A 25,385-nucleotide genomic window follows, 5' to 3' on the forward strand; every position below is an offset into this window, starting at 1 on the left:
CCCACGGAACCTGAGAAGGCCACACAACCCATCATGCCCATGGGAAACCAGTTCTGGGAATGCAAATGACCAAGAGATTGATCATGACAACCCACCAGTGCAGGATTGTGAGGAAAATCCACTGTGGAAACGCTGGCTCTTCTCCTTGTGCTATGAGACCGCTTGACAGTTTACACCTTCAACGTGTGCTGCAAAACAAGTATGACGCCCGCAGTTCCGCTTCAAACACGTCAAATTCTGGTGATGACAGCTGTGAAAATGATCCGATATTGAATGGACTGAACGAGGCATTTCAGGCAATTCAACGAAGGTACATGCAGGACAAAGATTCTCTTGGGGAATCTAAAAACCTTCACCAAACAAGTGCAGAAACTTGCCTCAGGGACTGATACTGCCTTGGCTTCAGCGCTTCATTGTTTTGGACGATACTCAGGTGCTGCCAATGCCCATGGGAAAAGATAGAGAAAACATCTTGTGAGCACCAAGACGATTGGTGTGCAGCCTACTGCAACATCTCGTAGGAAGATGATAGGTGGTGGAAAGAACCGTGTTGGTGCAGGCAGACCTACACTGAACAGTTTCAAGTACGTGAAGGGCGATATACCCTTCAGTTTCCAAGTTATGCCCCGGCGCAAGGCTCCACACAACATTCGTGAATGTGTAAAAATTAACCAGTCTGGGTAAAACACACTCTCCCATGTAAAATTTGACAGTATTGAACAAAAATCAGGTAGTGTTGGACTGTCAAACACCTGTACAAAATACTGTATGATCATTCAAGAGTCATGAGACATTGACTGCCATATATCAATACGGTGTGATCATTCAAGAGAAAAAAGTACATGTAATTTACTGTATGGTGTCCTTAGACACACTGCAACTGATTCCTGTTTCATAAATGTGTATCAATACTGTATGATCACTGAAGAGAGAACATGTAATTTACTGTACAGAGACCTGAGACACCCTGTTCTTCCTGTTTCATGTAGAGGGGGGATAGTAGTATTTGTACTGTATGATTATCCAAAAACATGTACATTTTTGTATCATTTCTATCTTTGTATAATCTGAATAAAAATCCAATTTGTTTTTATGTTTGAAATAGATTGTTGGATTGATTATTTCATCAATTGATGCAATTGGATATCAATCAGAGCCAATGCTTGATTGCATGGATGACACTCGGAATCAATATTCTGGATATGGCTGACTGCTGCCATGTATACACAGTCAACCTCGCCTAAGTCAAATCTGTTGGGACCAGAATTTTTTCTTCGACTTGATAATTCAACAGAAACATAATTTCCTTCAACTTAGATGAAATTCATCTTATGCGGGTTCGACTTGGGCGAGGTTGACTGTATATTACTTTGTCTTTGAAACAAGTTTGTTCAAAATAAAAACAAGTTTGGTCAAAATCAGCTGAGATGGATCCCTCCTCCAAATAGTTTGGCCTCTGCAGACACTGGATGCCTTGTACCCCCGCCCCTCCAATACCTTGGGCCTCTGCAGACACTGGATGCCTTGTACCCCCGCCCCTCCAATACCTTGGGCCTCTCTGCAGACACTGGATGCCTTGTACCCCCCCCCCCCCAATAGCTTGGCCCTCTGCAGACACTGGATGCCTTGGAGCCCCCCCCCCAATAGCTTGGGTCTCTGCAGACACTGGATGCCTTGTACCCCCCCCCCCCAAATAGCTTGGGCCTCTGCAGAAACTATGCCTTGTACCCCCCCCCACCCCAAATAGCTTGGGCCTCTGCAGAAACTGGATGCCTTGTAGTTTTTCATTAAACAAGATAAAAATGTGACAAGTGCCCTAAATTTGTAGATAAATAGGCACTGGTAAAGAAATTAAGACTACCGAATACCGATTATATCATAGCTAAGTCTACCCTAATACGAAAAACATCATATTTAATCTTTATTGCTTAATGTCTAGTTATATGATGTATATGTGTACAGAACCTACAGAGGTAAAGAAGGAGAACGTTTTGCACGTCTCACGGGACCGCAAACGTGATATCACATAGAACGTGTGAGAGCGGACAGTGGAGAGTAGGACCAACATACAGAACGAATTACAAAATTTGAATTGAGTGCGCAGTAAGAGGGGGTTTACAGTCTAACGGTTCGTCAAACGCAGTTCGACAGACATGTGTTGAAAGTAATGTGTGAACGGGGTATCTGGTTGTCGAACACGCTGATTAAACGGTTTGAAGAAAGTCTGTCCGAGTCTGACGGCGGGACTTTGTCCACAAACCGTTTGAATGTGAGAACGCGCGTCGAACTCATTATGTCGCTCCCGCAGTGCCGACCCTGGCGTGCTAGAGAAAGGTAGCGTTTCTTTTTGACTCCGCGTGTATTACACTTAAAAACAGTGTACTGTACCATATTCTTCAATGTAATAATGTGTAGAATTAGATTATCATCCTGCTTCCAGTTATTCTATTTGATTATTATTATTATTCCCGGTTCTTTTATTTTACAGAAAACTTAAACCATGGCCTTGCATCCCCAAGAAATCAATTCTGTGGTGGCGTCCTTCCATCCCCAAGAAATAAGTTCTGTGACTGTAAGTGCACTTCAGCAGCTTAAGTTTTCACAGCTGTCTCTACATGAGAAAGTTAAAGTTAAGAAAAGAGGCTGTTCAACACCAGATATTCAAATACCTCAGCCTGGTATAAGCAACAAGAAATATCGTAGCTTTAATAATGAATGGTACCAACGGAAAAATTGGCTTTGCGGCTGTGAGGTAAAAAATGCTTTGTTTTGCTTCCCATGTTTGCTGTTTGGAGGTGATGTAACGTAGACAAATGATGGTTTTAGAAATATAAACAAAATGAAAGAAAAAACTGAAAATCATGAAAAGTCAAAGAAGCACGTTGATAATGTACTTTCGCTGCCACTTTTAGGAACTGTAAATATTAAGGAGAAACTTAGTGAGGCATACAGACATTCAATCAATGAGCATAATATAAAGGTTAAAAAGAGCCGTGAAATTTTGTCCAAAATAATAGACTGCATTTTCTTTTGTGGAAACTTTGAAACTCCCTTGCGTGGACATGATGAAAAAGAGGATTCCGTTAATCCAGGGATATTTAGAGGATTAGTAAATTTTGCATCTAAATTAGATCCAGATTTGAAGAATCACTTTGAAACACCTTTGAAGACTTTACTGGTTTCTAAGACCATTCAGAATGAGATACTTGACTGCCTGCTACAAATATACCATGAGGAGATAAGGACAGAAATTAGAAAAGCTTCCTTTGTAGCTGTGATGGCTGATGACACAACAGATGTTTCAGAGCACACTCAAATGGTCCTTGTTCTACGGTATGTATTGAATGGAGAAATATTTGAGTGTTTTGGGGGATTCTTTATTCCAGAAAATCAAACTGTAGATGGCATATCAAAACATATTTTAGAACAATTGGACATAATCCTTCAAGGAAATGGACAAAAACTGATAGCTCAGACATTTGATCTTGCAATGTCATGAAAGGCAAAAATGCAGTTTATAGCAATGCACATTTCATTCACTGTTATGCACATCAACTTAATTTAATAATGAGAAATGCAGCAAGTATTACACAAAACGCAAGAATATTTTTCTCTAACATTCTGGCTATTCCAACATTCTTCTCAAGATCATCACAACGTGTGTCCATTCTCAAGAAGCATATGGACATCAGTATTCCATGTCCATCTTCTACAAGGTGGAACTTCAACATATGGACCATAAACAAAGTTCATGAACATTTGCAACCTTTAAAAAACTGCCTTAATGAAATTCAGTCAACATCAAAGGATTACAAAGGCGGAGCATGACGACAGGAGACCTTTTGATCCATATCTAGGTCGGATGCAAAAAAATCATATTAATAATAAAATACGTACATACATATACCAAGGCTCTTTCCCCCTTCCAAGGGAGGTAGCCAAAAAGGGAAAGGCATAAAAACATTCCCACCCATTTCATCCCCAAACACACTCCACACCCCTCCCACCCTCCCTCTCATCTGAGCACCTCCTGGATGACGGGTCATCCCTGCACACTGCCCACCGCCCTGGGTCAGAAGCAGTGTCGCAAGACACAGCACATCCACAGCAAGGCCGCTTATAATAAAATAATAAATAAAAACTATAATAATGTAAATAACAAATAAAATACATAAATAAATGCATAGGTATAGTTAAAATAATAAACAAACAGGTAAATAGTAAATAATAAATTGACATATAACTAATGATAAATGAAAATCAGACAGACAAATGATAACAAAACAAAAACAAATAGTATAAGATAGATTATAATCATTACAGCATCTTACTTAGGTATTTATCTAAATGATTCTTAAAGCTTCGAACTGAACTACATTGCACTACCTGTGCAGGAAGTTTATTCCATTCATTAACTACACGGTTGGCAAAGTTGTTTCTACCTACTTCCAAATTGAATCTATTTCTGGACAGTTTGAGACCATTGTTTCTTGTCTGATTCTCATTCAATGTGAAAATTTTGTCACTTTTGATGTTGTCAATTCCCTTTAAAATCTTAAAGACCTGTATCAAGTCACCTCTGAGTCTATGCTTTTTTAGGGAAAACAGATTCATGTGCTTTAGTCGATTTTCGTATGATTTATTTTTGATATTTGGAATCAGTTTTGCAGAGGCAACAGGATTTCTAAAATACCTGAATGATGATATATTCAATTTTTGGTTAGTTAGTTGTTGTTGTTGTTTTTTATCAGATTATGTCTCATCTTCAAATAATTTGCAACCAGATGCAGTCTCGAGAAATTAGTGTGTTTAAAGTTAATGAATACATAGCAAATTTCAAAACTGCTATTTTAGAAATAAACTCAAAGTACTGTGAGAATCCTTCAAAGACACTCATGGCAGAAGCTAAGGAAGTGTGTGACTGTATATGTGTTGATATAATGGACATATTCTTCCACTAAACACTTAGTAGCTGCCAAATTGTTCAACAAGAAATGCTTCACTAGTTTTAAGAATTAGTTTCCCACATAAATGATAGTACTGACCACTGAACCATATCCCATGATTGACAAAGAAAAGCTTGAAACTGAACTAAAAGTATTCTATTGTAGATCCGATATTCATGAATATTGCAAATTAATTGAGCTGTTGAAATTTATCTTGGAAGATAATCTAGATGTTCTTTAATTACGAAACTGATAAAAATCCTCGACAATTCCCATGACTACATCAGAGGCAGAACGCTGTTTTTCAACACTGAAAAGAATAAAAACTTTCCTAAGAAGCACTATGAAATCTGAAAGACTAAATGCGCTTGCAGTGCTTTCAATGGAGAAAAATTTCCTCAGTTGTCATGCAGACATCAAGGAGAATTTTTTTTTATCTTTTCACACAAATTAAAACAAGAAGAATTGATTTTGTTTTTAAAGGACTGGATCAACCTTGAATTGTAACAATTTAGGTTTTAGTAAATAAAAATGTTTAATTTTGCTTTTTTGGGATTTTGTCAAGTTTCATAATAAATTTTCTTTTTATACCTGTTTGTTTCCTTTTACACAATATTAAAACAAAGGATAAAAAATTTCTGAAGCAGCACCCCCACTAATTTTAGCTACGAGTCGCCACTGTATATGAAGGAGAGATTCAAACACTTGACAACAATTGGAGAAGCTTAGACAGTGCTCCATTGCCCACTGAGGTAACAGAGAAAGCAGGTGAGCCAATCGAATTTTATAACAAGCTTGCAACTGTGAAATATGGTGATGAGTATCCCTTTAAAACTGTGGCTACATTTGCACTAAAGATATTGGCTGCCTGTCACAAACACAGCCGCTGAACGGTTGTTTTCTAAATTACACCTAATAAAAACATATCAGAAATAAATTAAATCTTGATTCCGTAAAAGCCCTCTGTCACATATCTGAAGCAGTCAGAGGACAAGGAGCTTGTTACAAGTTAAAGCCATCCGGGTCTATGTTGAACTGTACATAAAATAGCACGGATATTTCCAACATATTTACACATATGTTGATTAATAATGTTAACTATTTTGTTTAGAAATTATAGCTTTGCTGTGTATATATTCTTTATATAAAAGTATTTTCATTAAATCATGCAGTGCCACGTATTTTTTTTTTACTATACTTTGTGAACATTTAATCATTTATATATCATCTTTATATAATGATGAAAATAAATTATCTATATGTTCATATGTTCCGTTTAACAACTCTTAACCCTACGTATTTGCTCCTTTTTTTACATTTTAGGCATACATGTTTGAGGCACATTAATCGTTGACGCACGATCTTTTACTCTCCCCAAGAGATGATGATGATGAAAATAAATTATCTATATGTTCATATGTTCCGTTTAAAAACTCTTAACCTTACGTATTTGCTACTTTTTTACATTTTAGGCATACATGTTTGAGGCACATTAACCGTTGATGCACGATCTTTTACTCTCCCCAAGGGATGATGATGAAAATAAATTATCTATATGTTCATATGTTCCGTTTAAAACTCTTAACCTTACGTATTTGCTACTTTTTTTTAAATTCTAGGCATACATGTTTGAGGCACATTAACCGTTGACGCACGATCTTTTACTCTCCCCAAGACATTATATGGTTAATTAGTATTATTTATATCCATTTTCTTTCTCACCTAATGGTTTGAAAATGGTAGCTGCAGTGAAACTACAGACCAAAGACTATATAGGAAAGATAGGAAGATTTAAATTGCGCATGTTAATTTAGTAATTGGCAACTGAGTTTCAGTAACGCATAAACGAACACACATGAAACCGTCCAGAGTAGAGATGGCATTACTGGTCTGTCGTCTGTTTGTTTACATTTTTGACAGGCGGCAAATTTGACATTTTCAGTGTGTATGAAGTCAATGTAAGCATGGCAGCTCTAGTGAACAAGTCACATGCATGCATTATTTGCATGAAAAGAAAAGAAACTGACCCCGATTTGATATTTCATAGGTTCCCTGAGGATCAGGAACAGTAAGAATATTCATTAAATCTTCGTTTATTAATTTAATTAGTGTAAATATGGTAAACTAAATTAAGTTCGCGTTCAGGCCTTGTTTCAGGCTTTGTTACCCATGGCACATGTTACCTAGAAATGATTCTAGAAGCTTTAACTTGTATTTTGAATGAAAATGAAAATTTACAGTTGTTGCCACGGCTTCTATTATTTAGAAACGAGCATTTCATGTATTTAGCAAAGAGCATTTCAAAATGCGATCCTGTGGTAAAGAACTACCTCATGATTTAATGATCTTACCAGGGTAAATGGCAACTCTCCCCAACATTTAATATGTTCATTTTGTATATTAAAACAGATGCTTCAAATGGAAAATAGCAATCAACGTTATCCAGATCAATGGAAAGACACCAGAACAACTAAACAGAAGCTACCGGGTATGCAGTAGGTATTTCTCAAGAAAGAATTATTTGGATGCAAAATCCAACAGGCTCTGTCACAACGGATGTCCAGATCAAAATCTAGAGGGTATGTCTTATTGTAATTTTTATAATTTGTTGAAAGGTACTGGGATGGCTGCATTGAGGAAGAAAAATATTAGTACACTAATAAAAAGAGGACTAAAATTTACATTCTTACAGAAACTACAGATTAAAAAACAAATTCAGATGATATATCAAGTATTTTGGCCTTCGCTCTTGCCTTGAGTATGAGGTGGATACAGTATGTTTTGGGGGTATTAGGGAGCTTGCTTGCCCTCTGTCAATCACATCCACAGGCTACACCTAGCTCTGGCCTTTCTGCGTCTCCCTAAAACTCCAGGTTTCCAGATAAAATATTTTAATATTGGGATTTCATCTCAGATGACTGGAGTGTGGTCTTTTCAGTAACATTTACTTTTTTATAAATAATGTTTACATATATCAATAATTTTGAAAGTGAAAATAGCATTACATTAAGCAATTGGAAACACTGGATAGTGTAACACTGAACTCTTTGAGAATATAAAGCATATGTTACAAAGCATAAAATATGATGAGCATCAGTGGCAGCTCTGTGGCGACTTAAAAGTTGTTGCCATTCTAATGGGATTGCAGAGCGGATACACCAAGTACTGCTGCTTTTTGTGTGAATGGGACAACCATTCAAGAAGTTCCCATTATATCAGGAAAGACTGGCCCCCTCGGCAGTCATTGGAGCCTGGGATAAAAAATGTTCAACATCTACCTCTCGTTGAACCAAACAAAATTTTGCTTCCACCGCTACACATTAAACTGGGACTGATGAAAAACTTTGTTAAAGCTATGGACAAATCCGGTCAGGGATTCAAGTATTTAAAATCCAAATTCCCTTCACTGAGCGATGCTAAGATAAAGGAGGGTGTCTTTATCGGTCCTTAGATTCGTGAGCTTCTTAAAGACAGTGATTTTGAAACGGCCCTTCACAGGGAGGAGAAAGATGCTTGGGAGACATTCAAGTTAGTGGCGAAGGGGTTTCTGGGAAACAAAAGGGAAGGAAACTATGAAGAGTTAGTGGAAAATCTCATCAAGGCTTACAAGAACATGGGATGTAACATGTCACTTAAAATCCACTTTTTGGACTCACTTTAGACTTCTTTCCTGCAAACTGTGGTGCAGTTAGTGATGAACATGGTGAAAGGTTTCACCAGGATATTTCAGCCATGGAAAAACGGTACCAGGGCAAATGGAGCCCATCAATGCTTGCAGACTATTGCTGGACATTGGCAAGAGATGTTCCTTCAGCCCAGTTTAAGCGTAAAGCAAAAAGACAGAGTAGATACAGATTAGGGACTAAAACATGATGACACATATTGTACGTTATAATAAAATACTCAAAATGTTACATGCCTGGTATCTTTAAACCTATCGCCAATACTAATTTTTGAATGAGATATTTGGATTCAGGACAGTAAAATACATAGGAATTAGCTCATCTTATGTAAGAAGCAGACAACTTTTAAAAAATTGTTGACCAGTGTAATGAGATACCAGAAAAAGTAATCAATATTTTTACAGATGAATTAAATCTTGAGCATCCAGCTTGAGAAGTAAATTCAAATGAACAAGATGTGCCACCCTTTGAGCCTCAAGAAATTCTAAATGGTATGTATGGTTATTAACACACTACAATTTAAAAATGTATAGATGTTGTCTGTGCATCATAATACGAAGATTATATTAATAGATATATGTATATATATTTTTTACTGAGTTTTTTTTTATATCAATTAATTAACTGACAGTCTAACTGATTTACAATAACAAGAACAAACCAATAAGTACTGTGTAAATTATTTAAGATATATTAATTGCAATCATATTAATGAATAAATTATGGTACTTATAATTTTTTTCAATCTCTATATTTACATTGTATAAAGTAAGGAAATTGTATGGATTGGTTTTTACTTGTAATGCTTCTACAAGCAAGCATTTACAATTTGTAATGTCTAACTTATGCTTAGCATTATATAAAATCTTGTTTTATATTGATGTTTACTGGAATCATTTACTTTCCAGGGTCTTCATGCAGCTTCCCTGCTAAAAAGAAAAAACAATCTGCAGTTATCCATAGACAGAGAATGCAAATATGTAGATTATTAAAGAAAATTGAGAAAATAAAGGTAAGCAAAGAAAATCACAAACAGTACACCCCACCCTCTGCAATTATAAAAAACGTTTAAAATTACCTCAAAGGACCAGCACTAGACTTTTTTCAAACCCAATTGAAGTTATCCAGAGTTTCAAAATTTGGCAGGAGATATTCACTAACACAACGATGCCTAGCACTAGGACTGTACTTCAAAAGTGCCAGAGCTTATAATTTTTTGGCCAGTATCTTTACATTGCCTTCAGTTTGGATGCTTAGGTATTGGGTGTCCCAAATCAATTTCAACGTAGGCTGGAATGAGGCCGTTTTAAAACTACTAAATCAAAAAGCAGCAACCATGGAAGACAAAGACAAAGTCTGTGGCATAGTGTTTGATGCAATATCAATCAAAAACAGTCTTCATTTTAACATGAAAAAAGACTTGATTGAAGGATATGAAGATCTTGGCCAGTATGGCAGAAAAGAAGAACTTGCTCAGTATGCCATGGTTTTTATGGCAAAAAGTCTTTGTTCTAAATGGAAGCAGGTCTTAGGGTATTTTTTTTTTCAAAATCAATAAAAGCAGATATTTTATATAAAATGGTGCATGATTGTGTGGCAAATTTAAAGGAAGTGGGATTGTTACCCAAATTCATTGTTTGTGATCAAGATCCAAACAATAGGAGCTTGTGTCGTAAACTTACCATATCACCCCAGTCACCTTTCTTTTTTCATAATGGTGAAAAGGTTTATTTTTTTTATGACACTCCCCATCTTATGAAAAGTGTACGTAACAATTTAAAAGTACATGACCTACAAGTAGGGGACAAACTTGTCTCCTGGAAATATATTGAACAGTTTTATTTGAAAGATTATAAAATGTTATTAAAATTAGCTCCAAAATTAACAGACTCTCATATTTTTAATTCTGGAATTGATAAGATGAGAGTCAATTTAGCATCACAGGTCTTCAGTCATACTGTAGCAGCTGGAATAAATACTCATGCAGTTTTAGGTGCGGCCAGTCAGGGCAGAATAGTAATAGCCACGGCAGCAGCAACAACATCTTGTCCAGTCTTGTAGCAGTCCCATCGAGCCTCGCCGTCATCAGCCGCCACCGCCTCTGACGTTAGGCTCACCGTCCAGCTACGACTGATCAGATCCACTAACCAGTGGCTATTACTTGTCTGCCCTGACTGGCCGCCGCTGCCCTATTTAAGGGTCGCTCGCAGCTCAGCGTAGTTGGCAAGAGAGGTCGCTAGCCGCTCGAGAACCATTTGCTGGCTCCTGATTGGCTAGCTCATATTCACCTCTTGCCAACTATGGGAAGTGTGTAACTTGTCTGTGTGCCAAGTAGAGTTCGGGGATCTAGATGAGTTATTTGATGTGTTTAACAGCAATAGTTTATTTCATTATAAATCTAGAAAGTGTGCTATAGCTGACAACAATGATAACATTGAATTTTTAAAACGTCAGAATGGTTCAAATCTTTTAAGTTTAAGGGCTCAACAAGGACTATTCCTTGTATAGAAGGGTGGATTTTGAATATCTCAAGTTTGATAAATTTGTGGGAGGATGTTAAACAGAGGAATTTTAAATGTTTGATAACAAACAGAATCAACCAAGATTGCCTTGAAATTTTTTTCAGTGTACTTAGAAATTCTGGGGGTAATAGTGACACCCCAACTGCCCCTAAACTTAATAACTTGTTATGTGTAACCATCTGATGAAGCACACCCTAAAAGGCAATTGTTTAGATGACGAAACCCCAGTGCTACAGTACCTGAAGATCTGTGATGCGGAAAAGAAATTATCAAACAGTGATTTTGAGAATAAATATATAACTGATGTATATTCCCCTGCTAGGGATAATTCTACAATTCAAGATTCACTCCAGAATATTCTAGATTCAAATATTGATAACTTTAATCCACAAAACACCATAAGTGAGAGTGAATCACCTATTATTGACCTACAAAAAGAAGACAGAGCATCATCAGAACTTAAGAAGTTTTTCTCTAATTTTAATCCATTTGAAGAGGAGTCAATAGAGTTATCTGATGTAGGTGATGCTCATCCGATCACTCCAGAAATAATCGATTTTATAAATAACTTCAATCCTATGGAAAGTGATGATGCTACTATAAATGAAAACAAGGATAGCATCATAAATATGAATGCTGTAACATATATTGCTGGCTATGTTTGCTATAAACTGTTAAAATTTCATAAATGTGGCTCTTTCCAGCCAGCAAGGCTAATCTGGCCCAGACCTGATTTACTTCTGGCTTGATCTGGCAAGATCTGGCCAGATGATGCCAGGTCTGGAACATGATCTGATTTATATCTGGTTCCACAGCAAATTTTGACATGTTTGTAGTGATACTAAATGCTTCAAAATTTATTTATTTGGGTTACTGCCCAGTTTTTATAAAAGAAAATTATAAAATCAAATTTTTTAAAAAGTTCTAGTTGCCTGCCATGCCAGATATGAAATCGACCTGGCACAGATTTGGTCACCAGATTTATTTCTTCACAACTATAGCAAGCCTGAAAAAATATGCCAATGCACCAAAATGGCTTATATCGTCAAACAGGAAGTTGGGCGGTGTGTTTCAGAAGGATAAATATGGCCCTGGCGCAAGGCAAACATCTGATTTGGCATGCCTGATATGGATCAGATCTGGGCCTGATCGGAAAGTATAAAAAAATGGGCCTTTAGGCCAGAAAAAGCTCTGTCTGCCTGCATAAATGCTCAATCCGTCCCAATAGCCATTACATTTAAGTTGTAGGCCGTTGTCGACCAAACCTAATATTAAGACCAAATGATCAGTCACAAGAATTCACTTTCTCAGACTTGATAAATTGCATGTTTAGATTCAAATGTCCCGCCAAAAATACTTTCTGGTACGGTAGGGGGATTTGCCAGCAGCGCAAAACTTAAAGTTTAATTTGTTGTTATATTTTTACTTTATTTTAAATTATTTTATTTACCATTAAAAGCCTACCAAGTGAAATGTTTTAAAATAATACTTTACAACATTTTTGCTGCGGATGACCCACACAAAGCATTGACGGCCATTTTATCATTTCCACCATGATTGTGTTTGCAAAATATCCGTGAATTTCTGAGCAATCCTGTGTTCGTGTATTTATAATTTTGTAGATTTAGATAGTATATATGTGCTTCAACTTACTTTTTGCATTATTTCTGATTAAGTGTTAGTAATTTTATAACAATATTAGATTTTTTGCGTCCAAAAATATGTGGGGGTGGCACATAGTGTGTGCATGTACAGTGTACGTGTATGCAGTATGTAGTACATGTACATGTCTATGTACTGCGGTCTTATACATGGTAGGCCCAGACTTGAGGTTTTTCGTATTTTAAATGATCAATACATGGGCAAGAGGCTCTGGTTAAATTGAAATTGCATGGTTTTTGGTTTGGTGTATGATTATAGGCTACCGTATTTACGTCTATTGATAAAAATGTTGGCCTAGCAAGCCCGGTGGAATTTTTTGCCTTTTGTGGTGTTTGGCTTAGTACATGTAGTAGCTTTTAGATTGGTTGTTGTTACTTCTGGCATGGGCTTTGTTCCTGGCTCGTATAAATTAAGACAGTCCTATACTTCTTTTATCTAATTGTCCAGGTAGGCCTACATAAAAAGTAGGCTCGCAATTAGTCTATCCATGTTTTTCAAATAAAACATATATCTGGTCTCTGCTGGTAAACTGAGGAACATGAAGCGTGCACGTTCAGGTGATTCTATTTGGACCCAACGCAGGCATATCAAAAAGAATGTTTTAGCACATTTGCAAGATGTTCAGAATTGGGTAAATGATTATGAAGGTGACAACACCAAAGACGATGAAGTTTACATTGACTTTCAGGGTATTGAGAATGAAGGGAAAACTGGGATGGCCGAAAAACTATCATATGAGTGTCCTCCTAACAGTGACATTGGTACTGACACAGTACATATTGCCACTCCTTCCGAGTCGATACATACATACATACATACATATACCAAGGCTTTTTCCCCCTTACAAGGGAGGTAGCCAAAAAGGGAAAGGCATAAAAACACTCCCACCCATTTCATCCCTAAATACACTCCACACCCCTCCCACCCTCCCTCTCATCTGAGCACCTCCTGGATGACGGGTCATCCCTGCACCCTGCCCACTGCCCTGGGTCAGAAGCAGTGTCGCAAGACACAGCACATCCACAGCAAGGCCGCTTCATTTAATCGGCGACCCCCCCTCTCCGTCCCCCCTTGCATATAAGGAGAGGACGGGGAGAAATCCCTTCGGGCTGCGTCAAAATTTACTCACACATACTACCTCACCCCCCACCCATTCCTCCTCATGCAATCACAACATCATCCATATACAACCATTCTCCACTCACCTCTGTCTTCCGTCCTCTCCCTTCCTTCCTCAACAGACATTCCCCTCTTCCCCAAAGCCCCCTTCACCCCATCCATCCACCTCATCCTAGGACATCCCCTCATGTTCACTCCCTCCACATCTGCCTTCCATACCTCTTTTACTAGTCTTTCTTCACTCATTCTTTCCATGTGTCCAAACCATCCTAATATTCTTTCATCAACCCTATCTCCCAGCTCCTTTTTCACCCCTGTTCTCCTCCTCACCTCCTCATTTCTCACTCTATCCAGCCTAGTAACCCCCACCATACTTCTCAGACACCTCATCTCAAACACATTCAAACTCCTTCTCTCTTCTTCTCTTATGTTCCACGTTTCTGCCCCATACAGTGCTGTTGGCACCATCACTCCTTCATACAGTCTCCTCTTCGCATCCATTCCCAAATGTCTATTCCTCATTACACTCTTTAATCCACCAAGGCATTTACTCGCTTCTCTCAATCTACATTCTACCTCCACCTTTTCCTGCTACACTTGCACTCAAGTATCTAAAACTATCCACTTCCTCCAGTCGCTCTCCCTTAATGTTCACTTCCAGTCTACTGCCACTTTCACTCCTTGTACATCTCATCACCTTACTTTTACCCACATTTATCTTTAGCTTTCTTCTATCACATACTCTCCCAAACTCTGCCACCAGCTTCCTCAATCCCTCCTCTGATCCTGCCACAAGCGCAGTGTCGTCCGCAAACAACAACTGGCTCACCTCCCACTTTTCTCCATTTTCTTTAACCATCTCCAATCCCTGACCCACTACCCTAGCATTCACCTCTCGCACCACCCCATCCATGTATAAGTTGAACAGCCAGGGCAACATAACGCATCCTTGACGAAGTCCCACCTTTACTTCAAACCACTCACTCTCTCCATTTCTAATCCTGACACAAGCTCTACTACTCTCATAAAAACTCTTGACAGCTCCCAAAAGCTTTCCTCCTATCCCATAAATCTGCATAGCCTCCCACAGTGCCTTTCTGTCTACCCTATCATAAGCTTTTTCCAGATCCATAAAAGCCCAAAAAACATCCTTCCCCTTTCCTATAGCTTTCTCACATATCTGTCTTACCACAAAGATCTGATCCACACTGTTCCTCACCAATTACTCCTTCTGTTCCTCTCCTAATCCTCTCAATTAAGATCCTCCCATAAGCCTTCCCTACTACACTTAACAGGCTAATCCCTCTGAAACTACTACATTCACACTTGTCCCCTTTTCCCTTGTAAAGAGGAACTCTACAGGCACTTCCGAGTCGATAGTCACTGAAAATATGTCTGCTGTCAGCGACCTACATGTAGAGAGCGACTGCGAGGATAATCAAAGTGTGTGTTCATACGATAGCTGGTATTCATATGGTAAATCTTCAGCGGATTCCAGTAGCGATGAAATTAATGAAACATACGAAAAGCTCGACGATGATGAGATTAAATCAGCACTTGCTGTTTGGGCAACAGACTTCAGCATCAGTCATGCTGCTCTACACAGTCTGTTAAAAATATTGCGAGTTCCATTACCAAATTTACCCAAAGATCCCCGAACTCTACTTGGCACACAGACAAGTTATACAATTAAACAAATCTCTGGTGGGGGGAAGTACTACTGTAGTGACGCAGCCACAGGCGGTCACACACTTCCCATAGTTGGCAAGAGGTGAATATGAGCTAGCCAATCAGGAGCCAGCAAATGGTTCTCGAGCGGCTAGCGACCTCTCTTGCCAACTACGCTGAGCCGCGAGCGACCCTTAAATAGGGCAGCGGCGGCCAGTCAGGGCAGAATAGTAATAGCCACGGCAGCAGCAACAACATCTCGTCCAGTCTTGTAGTAGTCCCATCGAGCCTCGCAGTCATCAGCCGCCACCGCCTCTGACGTTAGGCTCACCGTCCAGCTACGACTGATCAGATCCACTAACCAGTGGCTATTACTTGTGGTTTTACCAAAGAGATTAGAATAAGAGACCAAAGTGAATTTCATTTTCCCTGGCTTGTTCGAACCAAACCACTACACTACCACTTTGGGATAGCTGAAGGCGTTTCCGAGACAGTGCGCCAAAATCACACTTTTTCTTCAGGACTCCCATTGACATTTCACATTCAAGTTAACATAGATGGTTTACCTCTGTTTAAAAGTTCCAGGGCACAGTTCTGGCCCATATTGGGCAAAATTGACGAGTTAAGAGGAATGCCTCCGTTTATTATTGGCCTGTTTTGTGGGGAGGAAAAGCCTGGAAAAATCGATGAGTATCTTGAGGACTTTGTGAAGGAAATGATGGAAATTGAAGAGCATGGAGTTTCTCTAACATTGTCAGAAACCGAAGTGGGTGTATTAGTTAAAATATCCTGTTTTATCTGTGATTGCCCAGCACGATCTTACCTAAAACAGGTTAAAGGACACACTGCTTACTATGGCTGTGAAAGATGTACACAGCGTGGGCTTTGGAAAGATAAGATTACTTTCCCTCTGACAGATTCAGATCTGCGTACTGATGAAAGTTTTAAGGAAATGGCACAACCCGAACACCACACAAACATCCAGTCACCTTTGTGTCAGCTGCCCTTGAGTATGGTATCTCAGTTTGTCCTGGATCCAATGCACTTCATTTATCTTGGTGTAATGAGACGGCTTATATGGCTTTGGATGAAGGGTCCCGTTGCAAACAAGTGTTGGATTGGTACAAATAATATCAAAGCTATCTCTGATCAACTGATTTCATTTCATCCGTTTATTCCTCGTGAATTTCCAAGGAAATGCCGTTCATTGAGTGATGTAGATCGTTGGAAAGCCACAGAGTTCAGACAATTCCTTCTTTACAGTGGCATAGTTTCACTAAAAAATAACATCCCTGGGTTTGTTTACAAACATTTTCTGCTCCTCTTTGTCAGTATATACTGTTTGTCAAGTCCAGTGTACCATACAAGCCATTGTGCGTATGCAAAAGAGCTTCTCCTCATGTTTGTCAATCAATTTTGGAAATTTTATGGTAGGAATATGCTCATCTACAATGTGCACAATTTGATTAATTTGGCATCTGATGTTCAGCGATTTGGAACCCTTGATTCATTTTCTGCACTCCCATTTGAAAGTTTCTTAGGTCGTATGAAGAGAATAATTAGGAAACCCAATTCACCATTGCCTCAAGTAATTAGGAGACTATCTGAAACAAAGCGGCAAAGGAATGGCACTAAGAAATTAAAATCTTCAGTTCAGACAAAATGTAGCCTTGAGCATGCACATTTTTCAGGACCTCTTCCATTTGAATACAGGAAATATTCCCAGTATACCAGTGTCCGATACAATGAACTGTATTTCTCCAAGAATAAACCTGATAACTGCATTGGTATTGACAGTCATGTTGGCCTAATCAGGAATAATATAAAATCGCCAGATTCAGATAATATTTTCGTCATTTATGAACCTTTCCGGTCAGTTTTAGATTGTTTTGATTATCCTTTGGTTTCTTCTCAACTTGGCATATATGAGGTATCAAACCTTACAGGGTCAATTAAAACTGTTTCTTTGCAAGAGATTCTTTACAAGTATGTAAGGCTCCCAAGTAGCAATAATAGTGATGTTGTCATTCCAATGTTGCATCAGTTTTATTAGGGCATGTAAAGTATAGATTGTTAGGTGTTTGTCTTGAGGATGTGACCATTAGGTACATCAGGTTGTGGAGTTTTTCTTTTTTTTTTAGAACTTTGTGCATTTTGAATCATAGCCTAGCTGCCTCCACAAAAATTACATTGCTCATGAATCAGCAATTTTTGTAATCAGAGTTAGAACTTTAATAATGATGCATATTGGAGAACAGTATTACTTAAAGTTATTATATTGTCTAATTTACCTTAGCTGTTAAAATCATTATCACCAATTTATTTCCTTGATTCTATAAGTTGACTTGTACTGGCGACTTTTCACTTCGTTCATTGTTGCATTTCAGTGCACATTAAAAATCACAAGTGGCATGGCCAGGTGTTTCAAACAAACCACTTTCAGTGCATTAGGATATGTGAAACAATGTTTTTATTATAACAACAATTTCGCATTAACTATACTTCACGACTAAGTTAACTTTACAGCAACTAATGCTGGCAGCAATTAGTAACACTTGAAGCAGAGCTGTTTTAGACCTGCCATTCATGTGCTCATGGTGACAGGCAATTTTGGCAAACACGGAAATGACTGTAATCACAGTAACTTGGAGTATCTGGCAGCTGGATTTTTGTGTATAACAAACACCAAGTCACTGGATTGGACCAAGCCTTTGTACATGGGACCAAATAAAACCAAGTATATGAGAGTTAGGAGTCCCCACTATGTTTTACCTTCTACGAACTGTTCATCAAGGTAAGTCCCATGATTTATGTTTACGCTCAGACATGGATGAAGGATATTTGGTCCTTTAGTCTAGGCTGATCCACATGTTCTAAATTGATCTTCATTTAGTAGACCTGTGTACATGCATGTACATGAGCCTAGGTACATGTAATTACCCGGGTACATTGTGAATGGTATAGGTAGGCTTACATTTACGAAAAATTAGTATTGATAGCGTGATTCATTTTTAGGATATTAGGACAATCTTCACAATGTGCTTGCAAAATTTATAAATCTTTTGTTTTTATAAACATTTTCAGATTGTTTTGTGATAAGAGAAATGTCTGAAAAGATAGACTACTGCGTTGTGGAATATGCTGACACGACGAGTGCAAAGGGTGAGCTGGCCGTCATACCTTCAAACTGGTAAGATGGATGTTCATGTGCCCTTTGGCCACCATTCACAGACACAAAATGGTGTGAGAATGCTGCCAAGCGCAAGCTTCATCCTGGTGAAGAATGGCGCTCATACCCTATAAAGCCAATCCATTACCGCAATTGTAAGTATTAAAGTGATGTGCAAAGCTTAAAGGCAAGCATAAGTTTTCATTTTGAAACAAAGTGTTCCTAAGAATCATCCTGACTCTGATTCTCATTTCGACCTTATTTACTTTTCCAAACATTCACTCATGTTATTCACAATTTGTTATGGATTAGCATTCTGGTGGATTGGTAGTTAGATTTGATATAGTAATTAGATTTGATAGATATATTTTTGCTTAATTATGCCCTTTAAAATTCCAGTTGATTGGAGTGCAGCTTGGTCGAAATTTAGGAGGCTAGAGGAACATTCCGAGGTGGAATCCACTGATGATGAAAATCTTGGTCGTTCAAAGCGATCAATTAGGTAGGTTATGTAACTTTACTGAGGTATAAATTAAGTTTGTTTTCAGATATCGCCTGTAATGTATAAATCCGTCATGCCAATAAAACAGATTTAATAAATTATTTAAATACAGGTAATTTTACATTCTTGGTTACAGGTAATTTTACACTCTTGGTTACTGTAAAGCAAGAAATATTCGCGCCATTAAAATTTTGCTAGTGGCCTGTCAGTCTCACGAAAATTTACTACACGTGAATATTTCTTCTCTTACAGTATGTCGATCCCCAGAGCTTTAAATATAGACCTGGCTAATACTGGGTATATAAACATATTTTGGGATTTTTGCTTGACAGTGAAGTGGAATCCATCCTCATGACACCTGATTTTGGTGACAAATTTATAACTATAGTATGCATGTACTCTAAATAAATTCTCTTGAATCTTCAGATCCCCAAAAAGGTACGATCCTGACAGTGCCAATATACAACGAAGAGGTCATTCGCCATCTCCTCCCATGCCTCCCCTTCCGCATACAAATAAGTATAAAAGAATCAGAGATCAGAATGTATCCGACTCTGAGGATGAAATTGATCAAAGTTCTGACACAACATCACTACCACTACCACCACCACAAGTAACAGGTAATTAATAATTAACAAGCAGAATAGACCTGGTAGTTCTTTAATCTTTGCATGGTAAGGAAGGTGCGAGTTGAAGGCCTTTTGTATATCTTAGAATTCAGTTCAAATTTGGAATCGATTAAAGACAAGATTCACAATCAACGTGAATTTGCCTGCATGTGTGAGTTGGCACCATAAGAAATCATTGTCAACAATGTGGTAAATAAATGTACCAATACACATTTCAGATGCTATAATCAGACAATTAAATAGTTCTTGAGAGATTTTCCTATTGAATTTCAGGTCAACCTTTAAATGCAGCCTTATCAAGTTGCAGCAAATTCGTGAGCCCTCGTCCGCAGTATAATTCACCGCGGAGCAGTCCAGTAGCCTGTAGTTCCCAATCGAATCCAATGAGTCCCAGTTTTAGTGGCGCAGGAACTAGGCACAGTTCAGTTGGCCTGTCTGACAGTGCACTACAAGCTAGACAAAGTCCAGTATCAAGTAAGTCCTTTTTCTGGTAAATTATATATTGGTTTTGTTTCTTTGGGCTTTGCAGCTAAATTCAGAATTTTTTCCTTCTTAAAATGCCATGGCTGTAAAATATCGAATAGAAAAATTCTTATACTAATGCCTGACATACATGTATTAGCAACATCAATCCCTCTCCGTTTCTGTGTGTTTTCAACAAGTAACCATTCCAACAGTGCAATTATATTTTGAAATGTATTGCGTCTATGTATAATATTTGATTAGCTGAATTCACAATCCGTGCTTAAAGATTTTATTAACTTCACTGTTTCAGTTAGCGGAAATTCGGACATAGAACGTACTACTACTGCTACTGGTGTCCGGAACCAAAACTTGTATAGTGCATTGCTGCCAACGTTGGGTAAGTGTACTTCCAAAAATCTAATACACCTCAAAAAGCCAACCCCTGTGTTTTTGGTTGATCCAGGTACATTTAGCAAATAAACAATCAACTGAAGAGCAATTACCAATTTATAATAGAGACTATTCTAGAGTTGGCTACATGTTCACGAATTTCTATGACTATACATTTAATGGCAATTAATGTGTCATGACTTATACTGGCATTGCCTACATCTGATTTTCAGAACGAATCTTCACTGCCCTCGAGGAAATTAAAGCGGAACAGAGATTATTGAAACGTCTAATTTTGAGGAAGTCTGGTAGCATCAATGAATCTGAGCCATTGCCAGAAAGTACATTGCCTCTCACTACATTAGAGGGCGTTTTTGATCTAGAGAAGAAAATGGTTGAAGAAAATTATCTGAAAAGCCAAATAGTAAGTTCACTCTATAGCAGTAAACAAATTGCAGGAATTATTTCACTATTTTATGCTCCTTGAACTGCATGTTTTGAAGTGACAATTATATGTAACACAAACTACAGTTGCATCGCATGGTATTGCTATACAATCACTGTTATCATTTGATATCTCCCGCTATTTACATGTACTTCCCAAATGTCAGAAATATTTTGCTGATGTTTATTTTGTTAATTGCAGATAAACCACCTGCTTGCTTATAATGGACGTACTGTCCAAGAGGACACAAGAAGGAAAATGGAGGAGGTTTTTACTACTGAAGTGGCCAGGAAATTTAACCTGTCAGGAAAGGGCCAAGCTGGAAAGCGAGGTTTCGCAAATCTCAGGCTTTTTAGAGTTGTTTTTGGTAAGTTCCGGAAACATTTTTGTTATTTTGTGGTGTAAGAAGGAATCCCTAGTTGGCACGTTGATTGCAGAGATATAGTGTCTAGGCTTGCTCGGTCTGATTACACTTATGGCCAAGAAAAGTGGTAAAGGCATCAGTGGGCTGAATGGACGCATCATAATTACTCCCATCACATCAATTTGTTTTGGACCACACCCTACCATATTGATAGTTAGGTTACAAAATGGAAAATTATCATCCATTTGCCCCTTCAAGATCTTATTTATCTCTTTTTCCAGATGCCCTGAGGAGATCCCACCCTAACGCCACTGACAAAGACTACCGAACTGCCCTCACCAGCTGGTTTGACCAGGCAAAGGATCGTGATGGTGGCAGAAAAGAATGGGGCACATGTAGATTGGAGACCCGAGTGGATCAGCCAGAGGCGGCTGAAAATGCCGGCGGAGAGCAGATCGAAAGGGACTAGGTTTCTATTTGAAGTGAGTTTGGAGCATTTTGTGTACCCAGGTTTTTGGCATAAAGGGGCTGAGCAGAAATAATGGATTGGTGCAATTTGTGTAGCACACTGAAACTACAAATGGATCCTAAGAGCATGACTGGTCGTCCACAGGAAATTGTGTGCTGCAATTGATTATTTAGTTAGTTTTCGGTCCCCGGAATTTTCTCCCAATTTATTGCAAACAATCATCAAATTAGGCAACCTGTGTTTTTGCAGTTCTACGCTAATTTCATAAATCCTTATTTTTGCCCCTCCTCATTGACCATTTTCCTAGGCATCAACACTTATCATGTGATGTTAAAATGGAAACCTGATCAAGTAGGCCTATTTCAAAACAAAATTTAAACGTTAATTATTCAATTTCTGTCAAAACATCTGTGTAATAATGAAATGTGGTGGTGGTGGCAGGAAATCAAATCCAAGTGTGGCGCTGACAGAAAAAGTACATGTAGACACCAGGGGCACAGTTGCAGAGCCTCCTTTGTGTCAGTACTACTTGCATATAAGCGCCAGTCTCGGATTAGTTTCGCCAGTATCACATTCTCATTTACATAAATTCTATCGACTGTAAATCAATTTACATGTATATTGTACTAGGTCGATTTTTTTATCTTTTTCTTAATTTTCATGCAATGCCATGCCATTCCATATTTGTGAGAAAAATTGTTTTTTAGTGTAATTAGGCCTATTATACTGCAAGGAAGGTTTAGCTTTTATGGAAATTCCAAATTAAGGTACCGGTAGCAATACTCTGTACATGTAACGAAAAATTTTAACTGGTCCTGTTTTATTAAATGTGTTATGAATAAAATATATTTTTGATTAAAATATCTTTTTTTGTTTCATTGACAACTCATATCATCGCCCCTCCCTCTTCCATCGCTACTACTGGAATGCGACTTTCTCAACTCAATTTTGGATACAAATCATTAATGGTCTGGATTAGAACAGATGCGACATGGAACTCCACATCTGGGCCAGGTCTGGTGGCCACTGTGGAAGATCAGAACCATACCTGGCACCACCTGGTGTAGACCTGGTGAGATTATAATGCCAGATCATTGCCAGACCTGGATGACTTGATCATAGCCAGATCAGATGGAGTGTGCAAGACCATAACTGGCCCAGATCTGGATGCCACATCTGGTCAAGATCAGTTTTTCTGTGTCAACAGATCTGGTTGAGATCTGGACCAGATTAACTTTGCTGGCTGGGTTGTGAACATTCATTATCAAATGGAGATAAGAATGATGTTAGTATTGATAAAAATAATATTTCCTTAAGAAATAAGGATTTGGAAAAGCAAAAATTTTTAGTTTATCCTAGCAGCAGTCTTACATCATTAATAGAAAATTATGAATTTTTATTCAATGATAATATTAAAGATTTATTAGTAGAAAAAAATATTTTTCAGAATTTGACACAGATTCTCAAAATTTTTCCTGTACATAATCTTAATGTTTGTGAAGGTGTTATGGACAATATTATAAGTATATATGCTAAAATGCATTTATATTATTATATAAAATTCTTAAACCAGAAAGTAAAGAAAAGAAAATGTAGTATTTCTACATATTCATGTCCAAAAAAAACCCAGGAAATTAGCCAAAATTTCACATACTTGAAAATTATATATTGATCACTGTTAATGGTGATGGCTCCATATATGTATGGATTTAAGAAATAATTTTATGATTTCAGAAATACAACATTATGAGTGTAGGGACGTCTATTACGGTATGTATAATGTGCAGTGTTACATGCACATACTATGCATGAATGTTATGCATGCTTTTATTTGTCAGGCATGATTTCTTTTGGTTTTGATTTGTTTATGAAAGGTGTACATTTTTTATGTATTATTTGTGTTTCTTTATTTGCATGTATTTGCGCACGTTTTTGTGTTTTGTTATTAAAAGAAATGCATATTTTTTTATGTTGATTTTGAATCTATTTTACTAATGCTTTTTGTGCGTTTACTTTTTGTTTTGTCTTGTTTTTTCAAATGTAAATTCTTTATTTAAAATGTATTGCTTTCTTCTATCACATTGCATGTTTTGTATAAACGAGTCGCTTTGTTCTGTTTATTATTGCTGTAATTCACTGCATGTTTCAGTAGAAGCACAATATTTAAATGCTTACAACTGTTTGAATATGTCGAATAAGCATGTTTCTTTTTTCTTTCAAAAGTAATGCAATAAACTAATGTTGATGCTCTCTTAACCACCTATGCTCTGTATTGTAATGTATTGCATCTCATTATATCTGAGCTTTACTTTTTGTATTGTCATTTTGCACTTGTTTTTGTAATTTTTATTTGCCTAAGATTGTTGCATTTGTTTACATGTTTAGAAAACATATTTGTTTAAAGCCTATCAATGTTTATATATTAAGAATAAATTCAACTGATGAATTATGTGTTTATGAAGTCACTTTTTCATTCGGATATATTACTTGGTGCATTCTAGTAGCCACCTCAGCCAAAGTCATACTAACCTAAACAAAAACCATGTAAAAAGGGAAGCAAAAATCGAATGAACCTTGGGAGGTAGGAGACAATCACTTCCTCAAGCTGAAAGAACCTACCCCAGCCTATGTGATAAATGCATATGGTAAAAATGAGAAATAGAGGACACTCACTAGCAAATAAAGAAGATAAAATAAAATAACACAATAAAAGGGTAAGAAATACATAAGAAGGAAATACAAGAGCAGGCATATGATAAACTATGAGAAGTGGAAGACACTTGCTAATTCTGAAAGAACCAGAACATTATATACATAAAGATAGATAGATAGATATAAATATATCTATATAGGTATATCCCACTAATGAATTTTTAAATATTGGCAATAAAAATATACAAAAATGCACTTCTGCATTTTATTGGTCCTTATTATACAACAGCAGTTAATGTGAATGTAGCTGCCATACAGAAATGCATCTGTGTCATACGTGCAATCCATTTCAAATATATTAGGCACCAATTGCAAATGCATATTTGAAAATTGAAAAGAATGTAGCATGGATACCAAAGTAATATACATATATTTGCTTTGATACATTTTCAACATATATGTGTTGGAATTAGTATATGTACTACATTTAGGATAATGATAATATCTAAAATATTTTTTACAAATGTTCCTTAAAACGGGTAATGGACGTATGAAATTTTGAAAATTCCGCCTTAGAGCTTTACCGTTCGCTTCATAGATGGCGCTATTATGGAAGTGTTTGGCAACTTTTTAACACACGCACTTTTTATATGTATTTGGTCCGAGTCTTCCTATCTTTCCTTCATAGTCTTTGCTACAG

The 25,385-nt window shown here is 37.5% G+C and overlaps 2 protein-coding genes and 1 long non-coding RNA gene across 3 annotated transcripts; all 3 read left to right on the top strand.

Moving 5' to 3' along the window:
* The first annotated feature begins 9,008 nt into the window (after positions 1–9,008).
* On the top strand, positions 9,009–23,804 carry LOC143024108 (uncharacterized). Its single transcript, XR_012966262.1, has 3 exons — positions 9,009–9,120; positions 9,538–9,641; positions 23,768–23,804. It is a non-coding gene; the product is annotated as an uncharacterized LOC143024108 (long non-coding RNA).
* On the top strand, positions 18,364–20,185 carry LOC143024110 (uncharacterized). Its single transcript, XM_076182878.1, has 6 exons — positions 18,364–18,394; positions 18,685–18,762; positions 18,832–18,924; positions 19,169–19,271; positions 19,698–19,884; positions 20,174–20,185. The coding sequence occupies exons 1-6, from the start codon at positions 18,364–18,366 to the stop codon at positions 20,183–20,185; spliced, it is 504 nt and encodes a 167-aa protein (XP_076038993.1).
* On the top strand, positions 20,193–23,141 carry LOC143024121 (uncharacterized). The gene is made up of 5 exons (XM_076182892.1): positions 20,193–20,374; positions 20,676–20,762; positions 20,989–21,179; positions 21,402–21,567; positions 21,846–23,141. The coding sequence occupies exons 1-5, from the start codon at positions 20,284–20,286 to the stop codon at positions 22,031–22,033; spliced, it is 723 nt and encodes a 240-aa protein (XP_076039007.1). The 5' UTR covers positions 20,193–20,283; the 3' UTR covers positions 22,034–23,141.
* Positions 23,805–25,385: the final 1,581 nt, after the last annotated feature.

The sequence above is a fragment of the Oratosquilla oratoria genome, unplaced genomic scaffold, assembly GCF_046742065.1.
Source record: "Oratosquilla oratoria isolate Oo_2021 unplaced genomic scaffold, ASM4674206v1 SCAFFOLD93, whole genome shotgun sequence".
Taxonomy (NCBI): domain Eukaryota; kingdom Metazoa; phylum Arthropoda; class Malacostraca; order Stomatopoda; family Squillidae; genus Oratosquilla; species Oratosquilla oratoria.